General features: G+C 38.1%; 2 protein-coding genes across 2 annotated transcripts; one reads left to right on the top strand and one right to left on the bottom strand.

Annotated features, from left to right (window-relative positions):
* Positions 1 to 6,963: 6,963 nt before the first annotated feature.
* LOC129671615 (olfactory receptor 5M3-like) lies at positions 6,964 to 7,895 on the bottom strand. Its single transcript, XM_055600692.1, is given in 2 exon segments — positions 6,964 to 7,415; positions 7,418 to 7,895. Coding segments are annotated over 2 exon segments (930 nt in total).
* Positions 7,896 to 17,642: 9,747 nt separating this feature from the next.
* Positions 17,643 to 18,575, top strand: LOC129671425 (olfactory receptor 5M9). Its single transcript, XM_055600396.1, has one exon. It carries the CDS (start codon positions 17,643 to 17,645, stop codon positions 18,573 to 18,575), a length of 933 nt encoding a protein of 310 aa, XP_055456371.1.
* The last annotated feature ends 1,174 nt before the right edge of the window (positions 18,576 to 19,749 follow it).

Below are 19,749 nucleotides of genomic sequence, written 5' to 3'. Positions count from 1 at the left end.
CCCTTCCCCCCATAATGTTCTGCCTTTCTGCACAACTGCAGCCAGATGTCTAAACATCATGCACGAGGACTTCCGAGACTGAGAGCCTAGAGACATCATTCCTGCCTTAGGTTCATTTTCTCCACTATTTTGAAATTTTGAAGATTAATATGTAGTCCGTTACTTTTCTGTTTCCTGTATGGAGTATGCGAGCTCAGGTAACACAAGTATTCTTTTTCTTTTCTTCTCATTTATTCTTCTCTTGCACAATACATCCTGACTGTAGTTTCCCTTTCCTCCAGTCCTCCCTTTCCACCTGCTACCTTTCCTCTCCCCCAGATTCACTGCTCCTCTGTTCATGACAGTTTGTGTCTAGTCTTACAGCATCTTGTTATTCAAGTATTCTTGTAGCTGTGTTTTTCACTTAGTATTGAGACTTCCATGTCTGTCTCTATTGTGAAAATGACAAAGGTTCATATTTTATTGGGTGAATAATATTTCATTGCTTCATATATAGCACTATGATGCGTTCATCCATTGATGCACACTGAGTTTGTTGGTTTCACTAACCAAATGGAAGAATGTTAGGTCATATAGTATTTCCACAATTAATTTTGGAAAAAAAAAAACCCTCTGTGATTTTCCGTAAAGGCCCTACCAATTTTCTTTTGTGCCAAAAGTATGCAATGGTTTCCATGACTCAGAAAGAGAATAGGAGAGGGGAAAGCTGTTCAAAATATCCCAAAAGGAGTCAGAAAAAAATTATTTTTAGTTTTGTATTGCCTAGAAGGATTATTATACTCAATAATAATTATGCTATGAAATATCTTGAAGAATGTTTTGAATGTTTCAAAGAAAATGTTTCAGAGAATAGGCAAATGATTCAGATCAGGCATGCTAATTTTGCTGTTTTGATGAGTACACAATTCAGACATATATCAAAATATTAAAATAAACTTTACATTTGTACATTTAAAAAACATAATATAATAATAATAATTTGAAAAAATGCTGACAAATAAATTGTCCTGACATTATTCACCTTTATTGGTACTTACGTAAGGACTGGGTATGGGCTCAATGCCTGACAATTTTGCATTCTGTTTTCATGCAACCTGGAAAATAAAATAAATATTTAAATAGTTAGAAAGGAACGTAATATTTTAAAACACATGAAAATGACATAAAATACAGGAACATTTGCTCAAACATGTTAATTACACCTCTATTCATAACAGCCAGGATCTGGAAACAACCCAGATGTCCCTCAACTGAGGAATGGATACGGAAATAGTGGTGCGTTTACATAATGGAATACTACTCAATAATTATAAACAAGAAAATCATGAAATTTGCAGGCGATGATGTAAACTAGAAAAGATCATCCCGAGTGAATCCCAGAAGCAGAAAGACACACATGGTATATGCTCACTTATAAGTGGATATTAGACATATAATATAGGATAAACATATTGAAATCTGTACACCTAAAGGGGCTAAGCAAGAAGGAGGACCCTGGGTAAAATGATCAATCTTCACTGTAAAAGGCAAACAGGACAGACATTGGAAGAGGGAAAAATCCTGGAACTGGATCTGAGCATACAAGAGAGGGCCTCTGAAAGACTCTACCTATCAGAATATCAAAGCAGATTCTGAGAATCACAGCCAAACTTTAGGCAGAACGCAGGGAATCTGATGAAAGAAGAAGGAGATAGAAAAACCTTGTGGGAACAGGAGCTTCACAAGGAGAACAATAAAACCAAAAAATCTGGGCAAATGTTTTTTGTTTTTGTTTTTGTTTTTGTTTTTGTTTTTGTTTTCTGAGACTGATACTACAACCAAGAACGATGCATGGATATAACATAAAACCATTTCACAGATGTAGTTCATGGCAACTCAGTGTCCAAATGGGTTTCTGAACAGGGACTGTCTGTGACATGAACTCAATGGCTGGCTCTTTGATCACCTCCCCCTGAGTGGGGAAGCAGCCTTAATAGGCCACAGAGGAAGACAATGCAGCAAGTCCTGAAAATACCTGATAGGCTAGGGTCAGAAAGAATGGGAGGAGGACCTCCCCTATCAGTGGGATGGGGAGGGGCATGGGAAAAGGAGAGGCTGGGAGGGTGGTTTTGGAAGGGGATCAGGGAGGGGGCTACAGCTGGGATACAGGTTGAATAAACTGTAATTAATAAAAATTTAAAAATTCCATGCCTAAAAAATTAAGTTTTTTATTTTTTTTATTAATTACTCTTTATTCACTTTGTATCCCCCATAAGCCTCTCCCTCCTCACCTCCCGGTCCCACCCTCTCTCCCCCTTCTTCAGGCATGCCCCTCCCCAAGTCCACTGATAGGGGAGGTCCTCCTCTCCTTCCTTCTCATCTTAGTCTATCAGCTCTCATCAGGGGTGGCTGCAATGTCATCTTCTGTGGCCTGGTAAGGCTGTTCCCCCTTCAAGGGGAGGTGATCAAAGAGCAGGCCAATCAGATATGTCAGAGGCAGTCCCTCTTCCCATTACTATGTAACCCACTTGGACACTGAACTGCCATGGGCTACATCTGTGCAGAGGTTCTAGGTTATCTCCACGAATAGTCTTTGGTTGGAATATGAGTCTCTGGGAAGTTCCCTGTGTTCAAACTTTCTTGTTCTGTTACTCTGCTTGTGGAGTTCCCATCCCCTCTAGCTCTTACTATTTGCTACTTCTTACATAAAATTCCATTCACTCTGCCCATCAGTTGGCCAGCATCTCAGCATCTTCTTTGACAGTCTATACTGCAGAGGCTTTCAGAGGCCCTCTGTGGCAGGTTTCAAGGTTGTTTCCTGTTTTCTTCTGGCTTTCAGAGGCCCTCTGTAGCAGGTTCCGAGGTTGTTTCCTATTTTCTTTTTCTTCTGATGTCCATCCTCTTTGCCTTTCAAGATGGGGATTGAACATTTTAGTTAGGATCCTCTCTTTTGCTTAGTTTGTTTAGATGTACAGATTTTAGTGGGTTTATTCTATGTTGTATGTTTATATGAGTGAGTATATACCATGCATGTCTTTTTGCTTCTGGGACAACTCACTCCAGATGATCTTCTCCAGGTCCCACATTTACCTGCAAATTTCATGATTTCCTTATTTTTCATTGCTGAGTAATATTCCATTGTATAGATATACCACAGTTTCTGCATCCATTCTTCAGTTGAGGGGCATCTGGGCTGTTTTCAGCTTCTGGCTATTACAAAAAAAGCTGCTACAAACATGGTTGAGCAAATGTCCTTTTTGTGTACTTGAGCCTCTTTTGGGTATATGCCTAGGAGTGGTATGGCTGGATCTTGAAGAAGCACTATTCCTAGTTGTCTGAGAAAGCGCCAGATTGATTTCCAGAGTGGTTGTACCAGTTTACATTCCCACCAGCAGTGGAGAAGGGTTCCCCTTTCTCCACAACCTCTCCAGCATGTGTTGTCCCTTGAGTTTTTCATCTTGGCCATTCTGATGGGTGTAAGGTGAAATCTCAGGGTTGTTTTGATTTGCATTTCCCTAATGGCTAATGAGGTTGAGCATTTCTTTAAGTGCTTCTCTGCCATTTGATATTCCTCTACAGAGAATTCTCTCTTTAGCTCTGTTCCCCATTTTTTAAGTGGATTACTTGGTTTGCTGCTTTTCAGCTTCTTTAGTTCTTTATATATACTGGATATGAGTCCTCTGTCAGATAAAGGGTTGGTGATGATTCTTTCCCAATCTGTAGGCAGTCGCTTTGTTTTGATGACAGTGTCCTTTGCTTTACAGAAACTTTTCAGTTTCATGAGGTCCCATTTATTAATTGTTGCTCTTAGAGCCTGTGCTGTTGGTGTTCTGTTCAGGAAGTTTTCTCCTGTACCAATGAGTTCTAGGGTATTCCCCACTTTTTTTTTTCTAGCCGATTTAATGTGTCTGGTTTTATGTTGAGGTCTTTGATCCACTTGGACTTCAGTTTTGTGCAGGGTGATAAGTATGGATCTATTTTCATTTTTCTACATATAGACATCCAGTTGGACCAGCACCATTTGTTGAAGATGCTATCTTTTTTCCATTGTATGGTTTTGGCATCTTTGTCAAGATGCCCCTCAACTGAAGAACCTGCTACAGAGGGCCTCTGAAAGCCAGAAGAAGAAAACAGGAAACAACCTCGGAACCTGCCACAGAGGGCCTCTGAAAGCCTCTGCCATGCAGACTGTGAAAGCAGATGGTGAGCCTGATGGCCAACTGACAGAGTGAATGGAATTCTATGTAAGAAGTGGGAAATAGTAAGAGCTGGAGAGGACAGGAACTCCACAAGGAGAGCAACAGAACAAGAAAATTTGAACACAGGGAACTTCCCAGAGACTCATACTCCAACCAAGGACTATTCATGGAGATAACCTAGAACCCTGACAATGCAGCCACTTCTGATGAGAACTGATAGACTAAGATCAGAAAGAAGGAGAGGAGGACCTCCCCAATCAGTGGACATGGGGAGGGGCATGCATGCAGAAAGGAGGGGGAGGGTGGGACCGGGAGGGGAGGAGGTAGGGGCTTATGGGGAGATACAAAATTAATAAAGTGTAATTAATAAAAGTTAAATAAAAAAATGAGAAAAAGAAAAAAAAGAATTTCAGCATCTACTTTGATACACTGCTAGGCAGTCTTTCAGAGATCCTCTGTGGTAGGCTCCTGTCCTCTTTCCTGTTTTCTCCTTCTTCCAATGTCCATCGCATTTCTCTTTCTTAGTGAGGACTGATTATCTTACCCCGGGTCCTCCTTCTTGTTTAGCTTCTTTGGGTGTACAGCTTTTAGTATGTTTTTCCTTTCTTATAGGTGAGTACATACCGTGTGTGCCTTTCTGCTTCTGGGATAGCTCACTCAGCATGATCTTTTCTAGATCCCACCATTTGGCTACAAATTTCATTATTTCCTTGTTTTTAATTGCTGAGTAGTATTCTATTGTGACATGAACTCAGGGGCTGGCTGTTTGACCCTCCCCCCACCGCCTGCCAAGGGAGGAACAGCCTTCTGAGGTCACAGAGGAGGACATTGCAGCCAGTCCTGATGAGACCTCATAAACTAGGGTCAGATGGAAGGGGAGTAAGACCTCCACTATCAATGGACTTAGAGAGGGTCAGGGAGGAGATGAGGGAGGGAAGGAGAGTGGGATTGGGAGGGAATGAGGGAGAGGGCTACAGCTGGGATACAAACCTAATAAAATGTAAATACTGTAAAAAATAAGTAAAACCCTTATATGTACACATATAAGTGCCTTTATATGTACACATTCATAGCCATGTATGTGCATGTGTCTATGTACATGTATATGTACATCGTGTGTGTGTCTAAGTTTGTGTACACACACCAAAATATTTTGCTTATACATTATCCCTGGCAGTCCCACTCATCACTGATTTGCTTTGAAGAATTTTCTTTTTGAGGTTTCATATAAATAAAATATTTTGTTTATTAAAAAAAACTCAAGTGACACCACATGCTAGGGAGGATGTAGAGAAAGCGGAACCCTCCTCCATTGCTGTTGGGAATGCAAACTTGTAAAACTCTTGTAAATCGATCCAGGGCTCTCTCAGAAAACTGGGACTAACAGTATCCCTAGATCCAGCTTTCCCACTCCTAGGCATATACCCAAAAGAAGCCCCACCATTCAATAAGGACATTTGCCCAACTATGTTTATAGTGGCTTTATTTGTAATAGAAAGAATCTGGAAAAATCTAGTTGTCCCTCAATGAAAGAATGGATATAGAAATTGTAGTACATTTACACAATGGAATACTACTCAGGTATTAAAATCAAGGAAATCATGTAATTTACAGGCAAATGGATGGGACTGGAAGACATCATTTTGAGTGAGGTAACCCAGAAACAGAAAGACAGGCATAGTATACACTCGCTTATAAGTGGATATTAGCCGTATTTTACAGGCTAACCATACTAAAATCTGCAGACCTAAAAAAGCTAAACACTAAGGAGGACCCTAGGGAGGAAGCCTAAGTCTCATTCAGAGGGCAAACAGGATAGACCACCAGAAGTGATGGAAGAGAGAAAACATGATGGGAGTCTACTCTAGAGCGTCCTCTGAAAGGGGATCAAGGCAGATGCTAAGAAGCAGGGCCAATCTTTGGGCAGTGCAGGTAGCCTTATGGAGGAAGAGAGCTGTGGGATTAGACAGACATGGAGGGTACAGGAGCCACACAAGGAAACAAAGCTAAAAGATATGAGCCCGGGGGATCCTGCAGAAATTGTTGCACCAAAGGAGGACCATGCATGGAGAGGACCTAGATGTGGCCAATTGGCAGCTCAGTCTGCATGTGGATCCCTGAGGGAGGGGAGCAGGGGCTGCCTCTGTGAGGAACTCAGTTGACTGTTCTCTCATCACTAGCCCCTGGTGATGCAGCCTTGCAGGGTCAGAGAGGAAGAGGACCCAGGCAGTCCTGATGAGATTTAACAAGCCATGGGCAGATGGCAATAGTTGAGAATCACCCTTTTCAGTGAACTAGGGGAAGGGGACGAAGGGAAAAGAGAGAGACAGTGAGACTTGGGGGAGGTAAAGTAGGGGGCTTCAATCAGGATATATAATGAATAAATTGTGAAGGAAAAAAAAATGAAAGAAAAAAAAGCACTAGGCATTATCATGTTCTTACAATATTTTATGCCTGCAAAAGTAACTTCTAAATGTATATTAAAAAATCACAGATTTACCTGGTACACATTTAAATAAAAATAGGAACATATTTCAGTTCTGAGTAAGCAAGTTAATATTTAGCCTAGTAAATCTAAGAGTACACATAGTGCCATTTCAATTATTTTTTTTCTATAGGAATCAATGTTCAGTGCGTTCACCAGCAAGTATCAATCCACTTTATTTTCCTCTCATTGTGTAACTTATTTTTTCTTTCTATTCATACTCTTAATGTTCCTTTTCTTATGTTTGAAATAGTAACCGTTTTCCTGACAAATAATAACAACCAAAATAGAAGTTTTAGTTTATTTTATTAAGATCTTCTTGCTAATCACTGTGTCCATGGCTTCCTTGACATCCTTGTTCCGCAGACTGTAGATCATAGGATTCAACATGGGAATCACTGTGGTATAGAACACAGCTACCATCTTTCCTTGCTCCACTGACTCCTCAGTGGGTCTTCTGAGGTACATGAAGATGAGAGTACCACAAAATATGCCCACTGCGGTGAGGTGAGATCCACAGGTGGAAAATGCCTTGCGCCTACCTTCCGCTGAGCGCATTCTGAGAACAGCAATGAGAAGGAACAGATAGGAGATGATGACAACAATCAAGGAATATGTGAAGTTAATGCCTGCAAGGAAGAGCATTGTATATTCTTTCACAAAGGTCCCCGCACAGGCCATCTTGATGAGGGGTGGATCTGCACAGTAGAAGTGGTTGATCTCAGTTTTCCCACAGAAGTACAAGCCATAGTCCATAATGTTGCAGCCAGACTAGTCAGAAACCCATATATGTAAGGGAAAGAAATCAGTCGAATGCAGACAACCCTTGACATTTTGCTACCATAGAGCAGAGGCTTTCCAATTGCCATGTACCTGTCAAAGGCCATCACAGCCAGAATGAAAATTTCCACGTGCACAAGGGCAATGAAGAAGAAGCACTGTACCAAGCAGCCAGCAAAAGAGATTGTTTTTGTTTTTGACAACAAGTTCTCCAGCATTTTAGGAGTGACATTGGAAGAAAACCATACATCAATAAATGACAAATGGTTTAGAAAAAAATACATTGGGCTGCTAAGTTGTGGACTGATCTTAATTAATCTCATCATGCCAATGTTGCCCACCATGGTGACATTATAGACAATGAGAAAGATGACAAATAAGAGTACTTGCAGTTCTTTTCGGCTGGTTAAGCCTAAAAGGACAAATTCTGTCACATCTGTGAAATTGAACATCTTCTCACTTCTGCTACCATGAACTGTGAACATCTGTAGAACTAAAACAAAACAAAGTAGAGCTACCAATGTACAGAAATACTTTCTAGACAGAACAGTCTTTATGTTAGAGACTAATAATTAGAAAATGATTAATCATGTTTTGCATATCTAGATATTTTGCAAATATACTCTAAAATTTAGCAATTATTACTCACCAACACATAGTAATTTCAATAGTAATAAGCATTTTATAGAAAAATTTTACAAAATTTACATCATATTTCTTCTTTAAGGAGCAGAAATTAGCCTTCATGCAGCCCAGGGAACCTTAAACCTAGTATGTAGCTAATGGTTATCTTGAACTTTGGATCTTCTTGCCTCTACTGATAATAGATATTAATAGATATTCTGTAACTGACTGTGAACAATCAATTGAGATAACTCATTTGTACAACCACTCTGGAAAGCAATCTGGCACTTTCTCAGACAACAAGGAATAGCGCTTCCTCAAGATCCAGCCATACCACTCCTAGGCATATATCCAAAAGAGGCTCAAGTACACAATAAGGACATTTGCTCAACCATGTTTGTAGCAGCCTTATTTGAAATAGCAGAAGCTGAAAACAGCCCAGATGCCCCTCAGTGGAGGAATGGATGCACAAATTGTGGTATATCTACACAATGGAATATTACTCAGCAATAAAAAACAAGGAAATCATGAAATTTGCAGGTAAATGGTGGGATCTGGAAAAGATCATCCTTAGTGAGCTATCGCAGAAGCAGAAAGAGGCACGCAGTATATACTCACTCATATAGACATATAATACAGGATAAACCTACTAAAATCTGTACACCTAAAGAAACTAATCAAGAGAGAGGACTCTTGCTAAAATGCTCAATCTCTATCCAGAAGGGCAAAGAGGCTGGCCATCAGAAGAAGGAGAAAAGAGGGAACAAATCAGGAGCCTGACACAGAGGAGCTCTGAAAAGCTCTACCCTGTGGACTATCAATGCAGATGCTGAGACTTATGGGCAACCTTTGGGCAGAGTGCAGGGAATCTTATGAAAGAAGTGGGAAACAGTAAGATCTGGAGAGGACAGGAACTCCACAAGGAGAGCAACAGAACCAAAAAATCTGAGCACAGGGGTCTTTCCTGAGACTGATACTCCAACCAAGGACTATGCATGGAGATAACCTAAGACCCCTGCACAGATGTAGCCCATGGCAGTTCAGTATCCAAGTGGGTTCCATTGTAATAGGAAAAGGGGCTGTCTCTGACATGAACTGATTGGCCTGCTCTTTAATTACCTCTCCCTGAGGGGGAAGCAGCCTTATCAGGCCACAGAAGAAGACAATGCAGCCACTCCTGATGAGACCTAATTGACTAGGATCAGAAGGAAGTAAAAGAAGTCCTCCCCTATCAGTGGACTTGGGGAGGGGCATACATGCAGAGGGTTGAAGAAGGGAGGGATTGGGACAGGACAGGAGGAGAGAGAGAACCACAGGGGGGATACAAAGTGAATAAAGAGTAATTAATAAAGAAAAAAAGACTAAAAAATAATAGATACTCACATTTTATAAAATGTGGTATCAATTTTATCTAATGAAAATTTGGAATAGCTTTTAAGCAAGATGAATGGAATAATGGACCATTTCTGATGATTAATACCATGTCTAAAGCAACTGGTTTTTTCCACAACTCCATGGTAATTTGCAGCATTATGCTGTCTTGAATATCACTTTTTGGGTGATATCCACAAGTTCTTTTTTTAAGTTTTTAATTAACTTTTATTAATTACACTTTATTCATTTTGTATCCCCCCATAAGCCCCTCCCTCCTCCCCTTCTGTTTCCCATCCTCCCTCCCCTTTCTGCATGCATGCCCCTCCCCAAGTCCACTGATAGAGGAGGTCCTCTTCTCCTTCTTTCTGATCTTAGTCTATCAGTTCTCATCAGAAGTGGCTGCATTGTCATCTTCTGTGGCCTGGTAAGGCTGTTCCCCCCTCAAGGGGAGGTGATCAAAGAGCAGGCCAATCAGATTATGTCAGAGGCAGTCCCTCTTCCCATTACTATGTAACCCACTTGGACACTGAACTGTCATGGGCTATCCATAAGTTCTTATTGGTTAATCTAAAAAGAAAAATTACAAAGGAAGAAAGAGAGAAAACCTCATCATTTCAGGAAAATACGTAGATGTTCATCTATATTGTTACTCACAACTGCTCTTCAATCACTCAGTTTAGCAAGAAAATTTACTCAATGATAGTGGGAAAGACTACTCACTAAAATAATTAAGAGTAACTCAATACATTTGTACATTGTTGGAGTAATTAATAAAAATTTAAGACAAAAACTAGTGGTTAATTAATTTTAAAAAATAACAATATGTATAATGCTGTCTAAAATCTAAATAAACTATCTTACAAGATATAGCACAGAGTCTAGTACTGATTGCTAGCAACATATAAAAGAGAAAACTGTCTCAAGATTATAATTATAGTGCTCAAGTTGTGGAAAACATAAGGATCTTTGGAGTTCAGTGTCATCTGTGGCTGAATAAGGAGTTCAGAATTATGCTGTGCTGTATAAAACCTTGTTTCAATAATAAGAAAATAAATTTAAATAAATTAATAAAAGAATTAACTGTCTTAGAATATAGTTTTTATAAATTATAAAAATCTGTTAGAATATAACAAAAAATTTCTTTGCTATCTTAAAATCAACTATACATGTAGATTCTGTACATATCTGCAGATCATCTCCATTTTACCTAATACACTTAAGTGATTCATGTATGCTTTTTATCTCATTGAAATAGTGATAATGGAACTCATACTTGGAAAGTCAGATCAAGTTATGGGCACTCAGGATGATCCAACACGAACAAGGGTACAAAATATGGTGTTAATTCAAGAGAACCTGAGTGATGGTTCAGCAGGAGACAGATAAGAATAGAAAATACAGGATTCTTATACTGATTATATGATAATGGGAAAATGACACCTGTGAAAAAGTAGAAAGCACTTCAAGATGATTTAACTGAGTTCTGTGTTACTTAAAGACAAAACTATATATAAGTATATAAAAGATCTCAAAGTAAATTGCCAATATTGTGAGAATTGTTTCTACATGAGGTAAGAAGCAAAAATGCATATTCTACTCAAAGAGTTCCATCTCTGTTGCCAGATCTTCTTTGAATCCAGGATCCAAATCATGTTTTCTAGTTTGGGAATGTTTTATACTAGGTATGTTTTGATTTAATACCTCTGTTCTTCAATATGTTAACAAATTAATAGTCTACTACATATCACTCAATATGACCTAAAATATATATTTTAAGGTATGTTTGTGCATATATTTCTTATGATATATAAAATAAACATTCAAGGAATAATTTCTAAATGCCATCCAACAATAAAAGATAATTATAAAAATCAATGGGTGCTGTGAAGCCATGTTTCATTGTCTCCAGCCTTTTAAACATAGTGTGTATAGGTAAAGTATGCCTATAATGACAAGAAAAAAGAAAAAAAAAGTAAGATATAAACTTACTAAACCTACCCATTTGTTACCAACCTGAGTTGTTTCAGCAGCATTTCATATCTAAATGCTTAGTATTATGTGGGCAGGTATTAAGCAACTTGGTCAATAAATTAAACCTACAAGATTTATAGACTCCTCCCTTATATGTCTGCCTTGGGTAAATGGATCAATTTAAAATGTCCCCTAGGAATGCTGCAGGGGAATAAGATCTCCTGAGGGAAAGTAAACTTATTATTTCTTTATAGCCATTTGGAAAACATTTGTTTTCCTAAACATTCTAATTATTTTGAATATTTTCCTAATTCTTGTTTTTATTAAGCTGAGGAATTTTTTAAAATAAAAGATCATTTATTTCATAATTATAGTGGCTGTGAGGACAAAATAAAGAAATTACATCTGGAGATCCTAATGCCACATCGGCCATTGATATAGAGTACTCATGAAACATGAGAAACAGACAGACTTGCTTTTATAAGACAGCAACTCTTTACTGACAAACTAATCTGTGATCTGAATGTTCAGTTCGCAAGATTTAACATTCATTACTCAATTAGCTCTTAAGGATCATACACAGTCCAACACTGTATCACATAAAAATATGAATTAGACATGCAATATCTACATGAATCTTAGAGAGAATATTTAACCCTCACAGCTGTTTCTTGAACTCAAACCAAGTATACTCTGCGGTTGTGTCTAAATCTTTTCATGGTATTACCAAACTGTCTATAACTAGTCTTTCCAGGCTATTAATCTTGTGTATTCAGTGAAATATGAATGATATATTTTACCCCTGATTAAATCTAGTATGTATCAGTCTATAAGAGAGCTTTCTAAACAAGCTCTGAGTGCCAGTATCGATTTTAAAGCAAAGTATGGCCAAGTTCACAGCTCTACCCGTACCTCTCTCTGGAGAAGGGAGTAGTGTATCAATGACTCTTTTGGCCCAGTAGCTTAGGAGAGCCTTAGCTTCAGCGAGAGGCCCTGTCTATAATGAATAGAGTTGTGCTAAGGACGTTGCTTGGCAGTCAAGTGGTGTCACTGCTCTTCAGAAGACATGAAGACAGGATCTCGGTTCTCCTTCCCATGTCGGGTGGCTCAGAATGACCTGCAACTCGAGCTCCATGAAATCTCTTACTCTCTTCTAGACTTCATAGGCACACAGGTGCACACACATGTGCACAAAGACACAAACACATCTGTACACACGCATACATCCATATACATGTTCAGACACACACAGGGGACATGTGCTTCAGTTTTCTAGGCACAAGAAAGAAATTCTGAACAAGTACTACAGAAACCAAGAACAACAACTAATAAATGAGAATTCATGAAATTCAGAGTTTTCTGTAGAACAAAGGCTACTATATTCAAAGAAAGAGGCGGACTACAAAGCTGGAAAACTCTATGCTAGCTATACATATGATGTAGAGTTTATGTCTACAACATAAAATAAACTCTAATAAAAAGGGAAGCATGGAATTAAACAGAGTTCTTAAAAAAGATATACACCTGAAAATTTTGTTCAAATGTTTGACATCCTTAGAAATCAGAGAAATAAAAATTAAAATAACTTTGAGATTACATTTACCCCTGTCAGAAAGGGTAACATACTAAATAAAAATGAGTACTTTTGCTTATGTTTTATTCTTTTTATCATTTTTGGGGAAAAAGGATCTCCCAAATAAAGGGAAACATAATATATAATGGAAACATAATATACTTATGGGAAGTTGGAGAAAGGCTAGATTGGTAGGATTAAATGTGCAGAGAGGATGGAAGACAGTGGTAGTGAGAGAATATAGTTAGACTTTCTGAGTGAGGATTGATCATCTTACCCACAGTCCTCCTTCTTGTTTAGCTTCTTTAGGTGTACAGAATTTAGTATGTTTATCTTATATTATAGGTCTAGCATCCACTTATAAGTGAGTATATACCGTGTGTGTCTTTCTGCTTCTGGGATACCTCAATCAGGATTATCTTTTCTAGATCCCACAATTTGCCTGCAAATTTCATGATTTCTTTGTTTTTAATTGCTGAGTAGTATTCCATTATGTAAATGTAGCACAATTTCTGTATCCATTCCTCTGTTGATGGGTATCTGGGTTGTTTCCAGGTTCTGGCTATTACAAATAAAGCTGTTATAAACATGGTTGAACAAACGTCCTTGTTGTATACTTGAATATCTTTTGTATAGATGCCTAGGAGTGATACAGCTGGATCTTGAGGAAGCACTATTCCTAAAGGTCTGAGAAAGCGCCAGATTGATTTCCACAGTGGTTGTACAAGTTTACATTTCCACCAGCAATGGAGAAGGATTTCCCTTTCTCCACATCCTCTCTAGTATGTATTGTCACTTGAGATTTTTATTTTAGCCATTATGACGGGTATAAGGTGAAATCTTAGGGTCATTTTGATTTGTTTCTCCCTGATGGCTAAGGATGTTGAACATTTCTTTAAGTGTTTCTCTGCCATTTGACATTCTTCTATAGAGAATCTCTGTTCAGCTCTGTACCTCATTTTTAATTGGATTATTTGATTTGTTGCTTTTTAAATTCTTGAGTACTTTATATATTCTGGAATCAGCCCTCTGTCAGGTACATGGCTGGTGAAGACCCTTTCCCATTCTGTACGCTGTCATATTATTCTGACCACACTATCCTTTGCTTTGCAGAAGCTTTTCACTTCCATGAGGTCCCATTTATTAATTTTTGATCTTAGAGCCTGTGCTGTTGGTGTTCTGTTCAGGAAATTGTCTCCTGTGCCAATGAGTTCTTGGCTCTTCCCCACTTTTTCTTCAAACCAATTTAGTGTGTCTGGTTTTATGTTGAGGTCTTTGATCCACGTGGACTTTAGTTTTGCACAGGGTGATAAATATGGATCTATTTGCATTTTTGGCATATAGACATCCAGTTAGACCACCACCATTTGTTGAAGATGCTCTCTTTTTTTCCATTGTATGGTTTTGGCTTCTTTGTCAAAAGTCAAGTATCTATAGGAGTGTGGATTTATTTATAGGTCTTGTATTTTTTTTCTATTGTTCCACCATTCTGTTTCTATGCCAATAACATGCAGTTTTTGTTACTATTGCTCTGTAGTACAGCTTGAGATAAGGGATGGAGATACCTCCAGACAATCTGTTGTACAGGATCATTTTGGCAATTCTGGGTGCACTTTACTTCATAGTTCATTTTCTAATTTACTACACACTTGTAGTTCTACACCTTTGCCCATTTCTCCCAAGTGACTTACACTTTGAACCTCCTTTGGACATTGGAACTGGACACATAGATGCTTCTAGCAAGAATTGTTGAAGGCATCACACATGGTACTCTTCAGAGTAGTTATATAAAAAGATGGACCCAGCATCTTTTGGATGTATAACTGCCGTTTTATAAAGGACACTGCACACCATCATGAGGTAGTGTGAGACAGATGAGATGATGAAAAGAATGTTGACCTCTCAATTTTCAGAACTATTCTTCTATGAAGTCTCCTCAGCTTCACCCAGGAGACATTGCTAGTATTTCTGTCATCATTTATTTCATAATTATTTTGGTAGTACCTTTGGGAGTTTATCTCAGTGTTCTTAATGAGCAAGACTATATGATAAATATTAAGAAATTATCATTTTCTGTTCTCTTCCCCTGTCAAGGTAGGTGGGTATGTTTTAGGATGATTGAAGTCTAAATTGACAAAGTTGGATATAGTAATTTTAGATGACATTCTGAAAGAAAAATTAATACCATTTCACTGACTTATTTATTATCAAAGGACTTTTTTTATTCCTTATTTTGTTTTAAATATTCATGACTAGATTTGGGTATATATGGGCAAAACTAATACAGCAAATTATAATTTTTGTTTACATTTATGAGAAAAGCACAATGGTAATAAAAGCAAATTTTATTGAGTGTAAATACACATTCTAACTGTCTTGGTGTATGATACTCACTTATGTAATAAACTGGGATACTCACAGAAATCACTTATCATCTGATCGTATGTCAGAGAGATCATCGGTATTTAGGGCATAAATAAAGATTTGAGGGCCCTTGGTCTCTGAAGCCTATTCCACTCTGAGGTTACAGAAACCCGTATTAATACATAGGAAAATAAGTGGAAAAGGAATGGTTTGTTTCCGTCTTGGAGAATAATAAAAAATAAATTTCAATTAAAATTCATATGCTACTAGGCTAAGCTATCAAATGTTTGAAAAGAATCTATTAAAACTGTAAAAACAGCACTGAATTAATTGCTTAGCAGTGATGGTCCTGCCAGTTAGTAGATATCCTACACAGGGAAATCTTCTGAATCTCTAACTGTTCCCATTGCCTCATTTAAAAAACAGACATGAGGACAGAGAGCTTTGTATAGCAGATTTCACGCAAATAAATTAATTGACTTTATCAATACACACACTATAAACATGGCAGTTATTTCAGTGTTGAAATAACATTTGCTATGCACTATCTATGTGTGGAATACAATGGTATGTCAGAATGCTTGTAAAACATGTATATATATATATATATATATGTCTATCTATGCACATGTATATAGAGAGAGGGGGGAAAGAGAGAGAGAGAGAGAGAGAGAGAGATGTAGTCACTAAGTTAGGCATTTTAAGGAATTCTATAATGAAGAGAATATTTGTTGCCACAGAGCTGTAAATACATGTGCTGAAAGAGCACAAATTTATCATGACTGAACAAATTAATTTAGTTGTAGTTTATGTTGGTTTTTTATTTTTGTAGTTAAAGTCTTGGAATGATTGTACTGTTTTGTGTTGCTTCTGCTTTTCTTTATCTTTTCTTTTTAAATTCAATTTACATCCTGTCTGTAGCCCCATGCATCCTCCCCTCTCAAACCTACCCTCCCTTCCTGCTCCCTCCTCCCTATTCCTCAAAAAAGGGAGAGCTTCCTTTCCCATCCACCCAGCTCATTAAATTTCATCAGGACTGAGCATGTCCTTTTTCCCTTAATGCCTGGTAATGCAGTCCTGCCAGGAGGATGAGATCAAAAACCTGGCAAGTGAGTCCATGTCTGATGCAGTCCCCACTTCCCTTACTAGAGAGCCCACATTAGGCCTAAGCTGCATCTGTGTAGGGGCCAAGGTCCAGTTTATGCATGATCCTTGGTTGATGCTTCAGTCTCAGCAAGCCGCTCTGAGCCCTGGTTAACTGGCTCTGCTGTTTTTCTTGTGGAGCTCAGGTCACTTCCAGGTCCTTTTCTTTTTCCTCCCACTTATACACAAGACTTCTTGAAGTTGTAGTTTATATATTTTTTATGTAAATCTAGCATACTATGTATAATTACTATGACATCAAATTCTGATGAGAAAATAAGGATTATTTACTTTGAGTCAAGTTTTCCCCTCCATAGGAGAGCCCATGACTTCCTTCAGCTGTATTTCACAGCCTTAGGCTATCAGAAAGCTACTTGCAAATTCTCGATGCATTTGACAAAAATTCATTTGTATAAAAACATTTTAATATATGTAAAACATCAAATTGCTATGCATCTCAAAATGAGCATGGAAATAGTTGAGTTGTGTTTATAATTCATGAGGAAATTAGATTTTACAAAATCTATAATAAAAAGATTTGCATAAAAGAACCTAAGATAATATTAAACTCTTACTTTTACTTTTTATTTATTCATTGCTCATAGAATATACCGTGTCCATCGTTTCCCTCTCATCGCTTATAAGTGATTCTTCACATTAAAATTCATTCAAACTTATTTGTAAGTTCTCCCCAAATTCTGAGTTATCAGAAGGCTGGTTTGAGTGGCTACATGTCAATTTTCATTATATAATTGAGTGTTTAAGACACACTAAGCAAAATAAGGAATTATCATGTAGTAAAAAATCACTATGGAAGGCTGGAACTTTTAGTTTCTGCAGCTTTTATCATTCTAACATTTTATAACATCTGAAATTCAATCATAACACATTAACTAAAATCCTGGAAATCAATATTGGCCACCCTGCATCAAATTTCAAAATTTAGAGGTTTTGTTGTTGTTGTTATATGTTCAAACAAACCATTTTAATATAGCATATTTAATTGCAACACTAGACATATGAAAAAAACTGCATCAATTTATAAAGTGTCTAATAAGGATAAGGAAAATTTACATAAAAACTTTTAAGAATGAAAAATATATTGATGAATATGTTTTGCTTTTCAGGAAGCATAAACTCCATCAAGGCAATGCCAAATTTTACAGATGTAACAGAATTTCTTCTGGTGGGGCTGACAAGGCGCCAGGAATTGCGGGTTCTCTTTTTTGTGCTGTTCTTGGTTGTATACATGCTCACTCTGTTGGGAAACATTGCTATGATACTTTTGATCAGCATCAGCCCTCAGCTTCAGAGTCCTATGTACTTTTTCCTAAGTCATTTGTCCTTTGTGGATGTGTTGTTCTCTTCCAATGTCACCCCCAAAATGCTGGAAAACTTGTTGTCAAAAATAAAAACGATTTCTTATGTGGGGTGTCTCGTGCAATGCTACTTCTTCATTGCTCTGGTCCACGTGGAGGTCTATATTCTGTCCGTGATGGCCTTTGATCGCTACATGGCCATCTGCAACCCTTTGCTGTACAGCAGCAAGATGTCCAGAGCTGTGTGTGTCCGCCTCATCTCTGTGCCTTATGTCTATGGGTTCTCTGTGAGTCTGATTTGCACTCTGTGGACATACGGTTTATACTTCTGTGGAAACGTTGAAATCAACCACTTCTATTGTGCTGATCCTCCTCTCATCAAGATTGCCTGTGGAGGAGTGCATATCAAAGAGTATACGATGATTGTTATTGCCGGAATTAATTTCACATATTCTTTGTCAGTAGTTCTCATTTCCTACCTTCTCATTGTAGTCGCGGTATTACGCATGCACTCCGCTGAAGGCCGGAAAAAGGCATTCTCTACCTGTGGATCCCACTTGACAGCTGTTTCTATGTTTTATGGGACCCTTATATTCATGTATCTGAGAAGGCCAACGGAGGAGTCTGTGGAGCAGGGAAAGATGGTGGCAGTGTTTTACACCACGGTTATTCCTATGCTGAACCCCATGATCTACAGCCTCAGGAATAAGGATGTGAAAGAAGCAGCCAACAAGATAATCGCCAAGGCAAATTTGAGGACATGAACTCAAAGTAGGTATTTTAGAGGTGTGTTAATCCAAATGTGTTGACCAAGCACAAAATTCTTAAGTTGAAAATCTTTCTCCCTACAACCGTTATTCACACTCAAAGATCTAGTTTCCCACAATGATTCTTACAGCACGATTGTCCCTTATTAAGCATTTTTTATCTTAAATACCCTTTTATGAAAATCCATATTATTTATGAATTTTTTGTTGATTCAGTTACCCGAGGTACTTGCAAATACGTTTGAATTAATAAATATTAAAGTGTAAGTCCCTTACTAGAGTTGAATGTTACCTCTTTTTTTTGGGGGGGGGGTTCTGGTGAAGACTTTTTTTATTTTTTTATTGTTTATTATTATTAGCTACATTTTATTAACTCTGTATCCCCACTGTATCCCGCTCCCTTAAGGCTTTAGTTAACCACATTTTTCTTCACCATTGATTTCTCATAAAATCTATAGTTCCAGCAGGAATAACAAAACTCATTTATCATTTATCATCTTAATACTTAAGATGGTGATAAATTAAGTATAGAAATGCGATTATCCCAGAAGAAGAAAGACAAACATGGTATATACTCGCTTATATAGACTTACAAGATATGATAAACATAATGAAATCTACACACCTAAAGAAGATAATCAAGAAAATAGACAAGGGCAAAGATGATCAATCCTCATTTAGAAAGACAAATGGGATGTGCATTGAATGCATGACAGGAGTCTATCGCAAAAGGCATCTGAAAGACTCTACCTAGCAGTATTTCAAAGCAGACACTAATACTCATAACCAAACCCTCGGGAGAGTGCAGGGAATCATATGAAAGAAGGGGAGTTAGTATGATATGGAAAGGATAGGAGCTCTACAAGGACCAAATATATCCAGGCACAGGGTCTTTTTGAGGCTGACACTCAACCAAGGACCATCTATGGATATAACCTAGAACTTCTGCTCGAATGTGGCCCATGGTAGCTCAGTAACCAAGTAGTTTTCCAAAGTAAGGGGAACAAGGACTATTTCTAACAGGATCTCAAGGGCAGGCTCTTTGACCTCCCCCCCCCCCAGGGGAGGAGCAGTCCTGTTAGGCCACAGAGGAGGACTTTGCAGCCAGCCCTGAAGATACCAGGGTCAAATGAAAGGGGAGGAGGTCCTCCCCTATCAGTGGACATGGAAA

This window comes from Psammomys obesus, unplaced genomic scaffold (genome assembly GCF_907164565.1).
Source record: "Psammomys obesus unplaced genomic scaffold, mPsaObe1.curated_primary_1811, whole genome shotgun sequence".
In the NCBI taxonomy this organism is placed as follows: Eukaryota; Metazoa; Chordata; class Mammalia; order Rodentia; family Muridae; genus Psammomys; species Psammomys obesus.
Note: the sequence above shows the minus strand (reverse complement) of the source record. Positions and strands in the feature narration are given on the sequence as shown.

Coding starts and splice junctions, on each gene's coding strand:
- LOC129671425 (XM_055600396.1), top strand. CDS start 17,643: ATGCCAAATTTTACAGATGTAACAGAATTTCTTCTGGTGGGGCTGACA.